Consider the following 9136-nt stretch of genomic DNA (forward strand, 5'->3'; position numbering starts at 1 on the left):
ACGGGGTTTCTCCGTGTCGGTCAGGCTGGTCTTGAACTCCTGACCTCAAGTGATCTGCCTGCGTCGGCCTCCCAAAGTGCTGGGATTACAGGCGTGAGCCGCCGCGCCCGGCCAGCAGTTTATAATGTTTTTTATTCCTCGGTTCTAAATCTGTAAGGAACATAAATGGGGTGATTAATTTTGGCTCCTTGAATACCTGCCTGGCAGGTGCTGAGTCAGTGGTACCACGCGATGACTCGGAGGTTCTCACTCAGGGACACCCTTCTGACTCCGTTTCAGTCCATGACTCAGGAGGAAAGGTTCTGGGACCTCACCAGCGCCCTACACACACCCTCGTTTCCCGAGGGGCACCATTATAGTCTTCCTTTATTGGCTGTCCTTGTATAATACAAATCTTCAAGTTTAGATACAAAAAAAATCTGGAAATAAAAGATAGAAAAGTACCCGCCAGGCACCCCTTCCCCTTCTTCCCGGACCCCTCCCCAGCGGGCACGGACATGAGGTAACTGCGCATCTTCTCCTCCTCCCCCCTCCCCGCCTCCTGGGCCCCCAACTTGGCCCCCATGAGACCTTGGCTTAAGGAACACATGGGCCCCAGAGTTGGAGGGTGATGGGGGCGAGTACAGCATTGGCAGTGAACGCAGCGTGTGGGCAGAGGGCAGCCCTTAGCTTGTGCTGTGTGTGGGGGGAGGAGACTACCAGATTTGGGGTGGGCACTGGTGTGGGGCCCAGGAGAGCCCCTAAGCAAGTGTCCCCCCCATCCTGTCCAACACTGGAAGGTGGGAGGTCAACAGAAACTGGGAAATGGAGCGTGAACCAAGGGCATTCAGTGGGACTGTGGCAACCCCTGTGTCTGGGGTGGGGGAAGGGGGCATTGCCAGCCTAAGTCCGGCAGTGAAATGGTTCCCTTAGCCAGGCTGGGTCCATCCCTGAATTCCATCCTGTTCCAACCTGGGTGTCACAATGTTGGTTCTGTAGTGGTTGTTGGGGTGGTTGAGAGAGGGGGGTGTTAAGAGGGTGCTGAGGGGCGCAGCCCCAGAGAGCAGGGTTAGGGGAGAGGTTGTGCCTCCACCCCCAGGCGTGGGGCACCTGGAGATGATGGAGTGGGCGGGGCGGCTCGGGCTACAGTTCAATCTCGAATGTCTTCTGCAGGTCACCAGAAAAGGGGTTGGAGGGTTTCTCTACAGTGGGTTTGCCTTCTAATGCCGCCCACTGGGCCTCAAAGGGGTCCAACTCTGGAGCTGGGGCAGGCGCTGGCTCCGGGGGCCAGGGGGCCCCATTGGGGCGAGGGCGGGTCTGGCTCCCAGGGGCACTGGGTATGGCAGGGGGTGGGAAGGCCCCAGCTTTCCCAAGCAGGGTGGCGGGCTGAGGCTGGAGCTGGGCAGCTGAGCAGAAGGCGTTGGCCACCATCTGTGAGGGTGTGATGCCCACCACAGGCACCCGGGGCATCGGTGGATAGCCCAAGCCCGGGTAGGTGGGCACAAAAGGGGGCTGCATGTGCGGGGGTGGCAGGAACACGGCCACTTGGGCAGATGCCGCGTCAAAAGGCCCCACAGGGGCAGGGAAAGGCTGCAGGGCAGGAGGCATGGTGGGCACCGGGGCCACAGAGGCTGTTTGCTGCTGTTGCTGCTGCTGCTGCTGCTGCTGCTGTTGCTGCTGCTGCTGGGCCTTGGCCACCTGTGACACCTCCTCCAGCCATCGCTCAGCCTCTGAAGGTGTCCGCTTGTGCCCAGGCTGGAAGGCAGCTGCAGGGGGCACGGAGGGCTCACCCCAGGCAGAAGTCCCTGGAGAGAGGAGAGGGACAGGTGAGGGGGCAAGGGCTTCAGCAAAAGAACCTCAGGCTGGGAACTGGCATGGTGTGGGGATCAGAGCACAGACTATGGAGCCAGGCCGCCTGCCTCTGAATCCCAGCTCTGCACCTCCCTAGCTGGCTGACTTCAGGCAAGTGACTTCACCATTCTGGACCACATAATGGCTCTGGAGTGCTAAGAACATACAATTCTGAGCTTCTAAGGTCCTATGATGGGAAAGTCTAAGTAGGACTGACATCCTCCTAGCTCCACTGCCCTTCTGACTGGTCAGTGCCAAACCTGGGATTCACTATTTTGTTTTGTTTGTCTGTTTTGAGAGTTTCACTCTGTCGCCCAGGCTGGGATACAGTGGCCCTATCTCGGCTCACTGCAACCTCCGCCTCCCAGGTTCAAGCAATTCTCATGCCTCAGCCTCCTGAGTAGCTGGGATTACAGGCGCGCACCATCACACCCAGCTGATTTTTTGTACGTTTATAGTAGAGGCGAGGTTTCAACATGTTGCCCAGGCTGGACTCAAACTCCTATCTCAAGTGATCCCCCCACCTCGGTCACCCAAAGTACTAGGATTACAAGCATGAGCCACCACACCCAGCCGGTATTCACTATTTTGAATATCACCCTTGATTCTCTAATACTTTCAGAATGTATTGTTTTAGGAGTTAAGATTCTAAGATTGCATGGATCTTTCTCCACATGTATAATATTATCCTAACATAGTAAGGTCCGACAGTTTAGGGTGGGGCTTTCTAAGATTCTCGAGTTCTGCATTTACAGCGTTTGAGATTCTAAGGTGCTCCTGTGGTTCTAGGATAAGCCCATGGCTCTAAGATGATACACGGTTCTCAAGGATTCCATGGTTCCAAAACGATCTCTGGGATCTAAGGTCATCCCAAGATTCTAGGATGAGCCCATGCCTCTGAGATGACCCCATGGCTCTAAGATGATCCTGTATCTCTACGATAAATCATGGTTCTAAGGTGATCACTTGATTCTCAGGTAATCCCATGGCTCTAAGATGATCCATGGTTCTAGGATGATCCTTTGGCTCTAAGATGATCTGTGTTTCTAAGGTGATCCTATGGCTCTAAGATAATCCATAGTTCTAGGATGATCCCTTGGTTCTAAGGGGATCCCATGGTTCTATGGGGATTCCATGGCTCTAAAATGATCAAGGGCTCTGAGATGATCCATGGCTCTAGGATAATCCCCTGGCTCTAAGATGATCCATGATTCTAGGACAATCCCCTGGCTCTAAGATGATCCCTGGGTCTAAGGTGATCGCATGATTCTCAGGTGATCCCATGGCTGTAAGATGATCCACAGATCTAGGATAATCCCCCAGCTCTAAGATGATCCATGACTCTAAGATGATCACATGATTCTCAGATAATCCCATGGTTCTAGGCTGATCCCCTGGCTCTAAGATGATCCCTGGGCCTAAGGTGATCACAGGATTCTGAGGTAATCCCATGGCTCTAAGATCATCCATGGATCTAGGATAATCCCCTGACTCTAAGATAATCCATGGTTCTAAAGCGATCGCGTGATTCTCAGGTAATCCCATGGCTCTAAGATGAACCATGGATCTAGGATAATCCCCTGGCTCTAAGATGATCCATGGCTCTAAGATGATCACATGATTCTCAGATAATCCCATGGTTCTGGTTCTAGGCCGATCCCCTGGCTCTAAGATGATCTCTGGTTCTAAGGTGATTGCATGATTCTGAGGTAATCCCATGACTCTAAGATCCACGGATCTAGGATGATCCCCTGGCTCTGAGATGGTCCATGGTTCTAAAATAATCACATGATTCTCAGGTAATCCCATGGCTCTAAGATGATCCATGGTTCTAGGATGATCCCCTGGCTCTGAGGTGATCCATGATTCTAAGCCTGTAGGATCCCAAGACCCCTGGAGTGTCTGGGTAGCCCTGGATAGAGGAGGGGGTATGGGAAGGACATGCAGGGTGTTTGCCCAGTAGAAAGCCTGGCTTTACCTGTTGTGGCAGGTGGTGGCCCTGGTGCTGGCGCTCCAGCACTGGCAAAAGATGAACTGATCTGTGTGCACAGAGCGTTGATGCTGTCACTGTCGCTGGTGCCAGGAGGCTCCATCTCAGGCACTGGGAAGCAGGGCAGGACGGAGGTCAGCAAACAGGCCCAGGCCCTGCCACAGCCCCGCCCTTTACCCCACGCCCTTGGTGGCCTCTCTTGTGACCTGTATCCTTTCCTGCTGTAGTAACTAAGTGGCCATGACCACCAAATAACTGCGCACATGTGTGTGTCACATCTGAGTGGCAGAACGATCAACTTAGTGTGTGACATTTGATGGTTGACAGAAGCAGGGACCCCAAACCAAGGACCTCAAGATTTGTGTGTGGCCACAAACCAGAAGAGATGTCTAAAATATTTAGCAACATATATTAGTTTAAAAATATGCCCAACCACGTGCATGGCAAGGACATGGGCCCAGTCTGAATGGATTGTGGCATGGCCGCTCACTGGCTAGGGACCATTTGTCCAGCTTTGGGCAGAGAAGTGGGGCCCTGTCCACCCCACCCAGCCTGACCTATGGCAAATATCATGAGAGCAGAGATGCGCCTGTGCCAGCAAGGCAGGAGACACTGAGCAGGCATGGCGGCCCCGCGAGGGCTTGGGATGAGCAAAGGTACCATCCAAATAAACAATTAAGGACTGCCATGTGTGGTGTGTGACACACGTCTGTGACGTTTTAGCCAATGGCTGTCTCCAAGGGGCCATGTAGATGCTCCAGTGAACATCAGAACTGGCCGTAGGAGTCTGCAGGTGTGCTGTGGGGGCGCCCAGGTGGGACAGCCAATGTCAACAATGACTGTGCATGTTCATCCAAACAGGCATGCAGCTTCTGAGGTTGTGGCATCTGAGTGTGACTGGAGTCCAGGTGTGTGGCATCCTGATGCGTGACTCCCAGGTGTGAGTGCATCTGCCGTGTGATGTACGAGTGTGTTTGCAGGTGTGCATGAATCTGCACATGTGGCTTTGGAGTTTGCATAAATCTGGGTGTGTGATCTGTGAAGGTGTGTAAATCTGAGTGTGTTTCTTTTTTTAAAATATTTATTTATTTTTGACACAGGGTCTCATTCTGTTGCCTAGGCTGGAGTGTAGTGGTACAATCTTGGCTCACTGCAACCTCTGCCTCCCAGGCTCAAGCAATCTTCCTGAGTAGCTGTGACTACAGGTGCATGCCACTGCACCTGGTTAACAATAAAGGTTAATTTTTTAAATTTTTTTGTAGAGATGAAACCTTGCTGTGCTGCCCAGGCTGGTCTCAAACTCCTGAGCTCAAGTGATCCTCCCTCCTTGGCCTCCCAAAGTGTTGGGATTACAGGTGTGAGTCACTACGTCTGGCCATGTGTGACTTCTGACTCTGTGATTTTGGAGTGTGTGTGACTTGAGAGTATACCTGACTCTGAGTTTGTGACTTCTAAGCATGTGTGACATGTGTGTGAGGGTACGATGTCTATGTATGTGAAATTTCTGTGTGGCAAGTCACATCCAAGTGAGCGTGCAGCTGGCCACAGGAGTGTGAGGCTTCTAAATAAAACCTGGAGCTCCTGCCACCTCTCAGGAGCATGTGTGACAGCCTGGGGAGTGTGCCTGATGTCAGGCTGCGTAAGGACAGCAAATGTGAGGGTGTGTGATGGCCCAGGAGTGCTGCAGGCATGGAGTGAGTGTGCGTCACTCTCAACAAGGGTGGGCACCTGCTCACCGGTTACCTTTTAGAGCAGCCCAGCCTCCTGGATACAGCTCAACACCCTCCCACACCAATCCCCAAGGCCATAACGGGTAGGCGATGCAGATTTGGCATCCAGGAACAAGAGAGTGGGCCAGACCACATGGCTTCACTGGCTGCTGGTGGGGAAGACAGCCCTTCTGCCTGCCTCCCTCAGGCAAAACTCAGTAGCATGCCACTTCTATCTTCTTCCTTTCTCATGGCAGACATTGTTCTTAATTTTTTTTTTTTTTTTTTTTTTGAGACAGGATCTCACTCTGTTGCCCAGGCTGGAGTGAAGTGGTGCAATCTGAGCTCACTGCAGCCTCAATCTGCTGGGCTCAAGCAATTCTCCTTTCTCAGCCTCCTGAGTAGCTGAGACTACAGGCATGCACCACCACACTAGACTAGTTTTTGTATTTTTTTGTAGAGACAGGGTTTAGCCAAGTGATCTGCTTCAAGGGATCCTTGAACCCCTCGAACCCCTCTTGGGCTCAAGTGATCTGCCTGCCTTGGCCTCCCAAAGTGCTGGGACTACAAGCATGAGCCATTGCACCTGGCTAGACATCGCTTTTAGATCATGACGTATACCACCTGTCTCCTTTCCCTGGCCCACGACAGACATTAGTAATGAAACACAATTTTTTCCTCCACGGAGCTCTTTGCTCACCGTACCCATCACCTGTCCAGACTTCATGGCTCCCCTGGCCAAGTGCTAGAAGAAACAGATCCTTGTAACTCCATCTTCCCTTCAAGTAAAACAGGACCTTTATATCTCCTCTCTCCTACCACCAGCCATGGCAGACAATGCCAATCAATTATGATGTGCTGCTCCTTTTCGTGATGGGTACTGCCTCTGCTCAACTCTGTGCCCACAACAAATATCCCTGATCCATCACTATGCCCCCTGACCCCTAGGATCTCTGAGCTCACTGGTGTCCTGCATGTCATGTTTCTACTGACCAAATTCTGGGAGTCTCCCCTTTGGGTAAAAACATAACACTTTTGCTACTCTCTCTTCTCCCTTGCCCATGACACACACTATAAGGAGATCACGATTGCTAACCAATCATGATGTGCACCATCTTTCTTGTTTTCCTTAACCACAGCAGACATTGCTAATTGATCATGATTTGTGATGCCTTTTTTGCCATCCCTTGATGCTCTCTGCCCTAGGCAGACATTGCTAATCCATCGCAATCCTCCTTTCCTTAGAGCCTGAGGAATACCTGTATCCTTCACCTAGCCAGATTTCATAGGCAAATGCTTGGAGGGAGAGAGCACGCATTAACTTATAGTGCTTCAGTCTACTTCTGAGCAAAAACAGGCCAACAGTGTTGCTTCTCTTCTTTCCCTGGCCCATGGCAAACTTCCTTATCCATACCCGACTTCTTTGTCCATAGCGGACTTTGCTAACTAATCATGACATGGGTCATCTTTCTCCTTTTCCTTAACCACACCAGACATTGCTAATTGATCATAACTTGTGATGCCTTTCTGCTATCCCTTACTCAGAGCAGACATGGTTTATCAATCCTGATTTGTGCTGTCTCTTTCCTCTCCCTTGCCCACTGCTAATCGATCATGACATGTTCCACCTCTCTCTCCTTTGCCCATGGCAGACAGTGCAAATCAATCACAGTGTGAACCATCTCGCCTCTATCCCTTGCCCACATCAGATAGTGCCAATTGATTCCAGTGCCCTTTCCCACTGGGCCCAGGGCTCACCTGTGCCCTTCACCTGGAAGTCAGTGCGGCGCTGCAGCGTGGATGGCAGCTCATTCAGCCGTAGGCTCAGCTGCCGTTTGAAAGGTGAGTTCTTCTGGCTGAGTGCTGGGAACCCACGGAAGGAGCCCTGGCGAACCAACTGCTCCAGGGGGGCATGGCGCCGGGGGATGGCGGCCGCAGTGGTGCCTGCAGCCACGGGGGTGCCTGCCTCACCCTTCTCACCAGGGGATGTGGTGGCTGGTGTTGGGGACACGTGCCCAGGCTGGGCAGGGCCAGGAGCCACAGTGGGGGCAGCTGCTGCCTCTGCTGAAGACATGGGGGAGATGGATGGTTAGATATCTCACCATGGCATTCAAGGCCTCTCCCACCTGGTTCTCTGGGTCATTCTCCAAGGCTGCCTTCCTTGTCAGTGAGTCCTGCCCTTAAGACGAGCTAGTCAAAGCCTTGAGATATCCCTCACTCCCACCCAAGTCAAGATCCCCTTCCCCAGTGGCCCTTGGAAAACCGTCCCCCAGGCTCACCCTCTGTGTCTCTCCAGCTTCCTGCCCCTTTCTGTCTTGCCCTGCTGCTCTCACCGTTCTTCCCTCAAATACCCTCTATCTCCCTTTCCGATCATTTAACAAACATTTATTTGGTGCCGGAATAACGTATCAGGCATTGTTCCAGATGCTTTGCAAGTATTAACTCATTCAATCCACACGACTACGCATGGGGTTGATACGATCCTCATTTTACAGATGTGGAAACTGAGACCCAGCAAACGCCCAGTGTGATATGCCCAAATGACACTGCTAGGAAAGGACAGGCTGACTCTGGAGCCCATGCTCCAAATGACTGCTCGCCCTGTCTCCCTCTGGCCTGTGTCTCCGTATCATCTTTCTCTGTCACTGTCTGTTCCCCCCTCTGTCTCACACCTCCCAGCCTTCTTCCCACCTCAAGGAGCTCCTCCCTTCCTCCAGTCATTCTAGACATGGCTTAGATGCTTCACCCTCTGAGAAGCTTTCCAGATTGTTCTGGTCTCTCAGCCTGGCTCCCTCCACTCTGAGACTGTTCTCTGTCTTCTGGGAGGAAGCCTGACCTCCAGACTCAGCAGGAGAGGCAGGCTCTTCAAGGGCAGGGCTCCCCTCACCCCTGCCAAACTACAAACACACACCTACCCTCCTACCAGGGCCTCCCCGAGCTGTGGCTTGAATACCATGGAGATTAAACTCAGGCCCAGAGAGACCCTCCCAGAAGGATGTCGCCCAGTGCTGCTTCTCCCATCGTGACACAATGGGGCACCCATGCAGGTCTGGCCCAGGGCAGTGGAAACAGCCCAGGACAAGTTGGAACCAGGAAACCACCTCTGGCCCCACTCACTGTGTGACCTCAGGAAGTCCCCTCCCCTCTCTGGGCTCCAGTTTGCCAACTAGAAACCTGAGATAAGCATCTCAATGCTACTTCCCAAACCACCGAGAGGGTCAGTTTAGGTGGTGAATGTTATGTTTTGGAATCCAACAAAAGCCTGCCTGGACACAGTGGCTCACGCCTACAATTCCAGCACTTTGAGAGGCCGAGGTGGGAGGATCACTTGAGGCCAGGAGTTCAAGACCAGCCTTGCCAACATGGTGTAATACCATCTCTACTAAAAATACAAAAAAAGATTAGTTGGGTGTGGTGGCACATGCCTGGGATTACAGCTACTCCAGAGGCTGAGGCAGGAGAATTGCTTGAACCCGGGAGGCAGAGGTTGCAGTGAGCCAAGATCGCACCACTGCACTCCAGCCTGGGCAACAGAGCGAGACTGTCTCCAAAAAAGAAAAAAAACAAACAAACAAGCTTAGCTGGGTGTGGTGGTGGGCACCTGTAA

The 9136-nt window shown here is 52.5% G+C and overlaps 1 protein-coding gene across 1 annotated transcript in view; it reads right to left on the bottom strand.

The window, feature by feature from the left end:
• Window positions 1-336: 336 nt before the first annotated feature.
• NUMBL (numb homolog (Drosophila)-like) overlaps window positions 337-9136 on the bottom strand; it is a 25375-nt gene continuing 16575 nt past the window's right edge. The window contains exons 8-10 of the mRNA XM_011952544.1: window positions 7288-7593; window positions 3809-3931; window positions 337-1784 (exon numbers count right to left, since the gene is read on the bottom strand). Of these exons, the coding sequence (XP_011807934.1) occupies window positions 1123-1784; window positions 3809-3931; window positions 7288-7593 (1091 nt within the window). The 3' untranslated portion in view covers window positions 337-1122. The remainder of the gene's footprint in view (window positions 1785-3808; window positions 3932-7287; window positions 7594-9136) is intronic.

Source organism: Colobus angolensis, unplaced genomic scaffold, assembly GCF_000951035.1.
Source record: "Colobus angolensis palliatus isolate OR3802 unplaced genomic scaffold, Cang.pa_1.0 Scaffold34, whole genome shotgun sequence".
NCBI lineage: Eukaryota > Metazoa > Chordata > Mammalia > Primates > Cercopithecidae > Colobus > Colobus angolensis.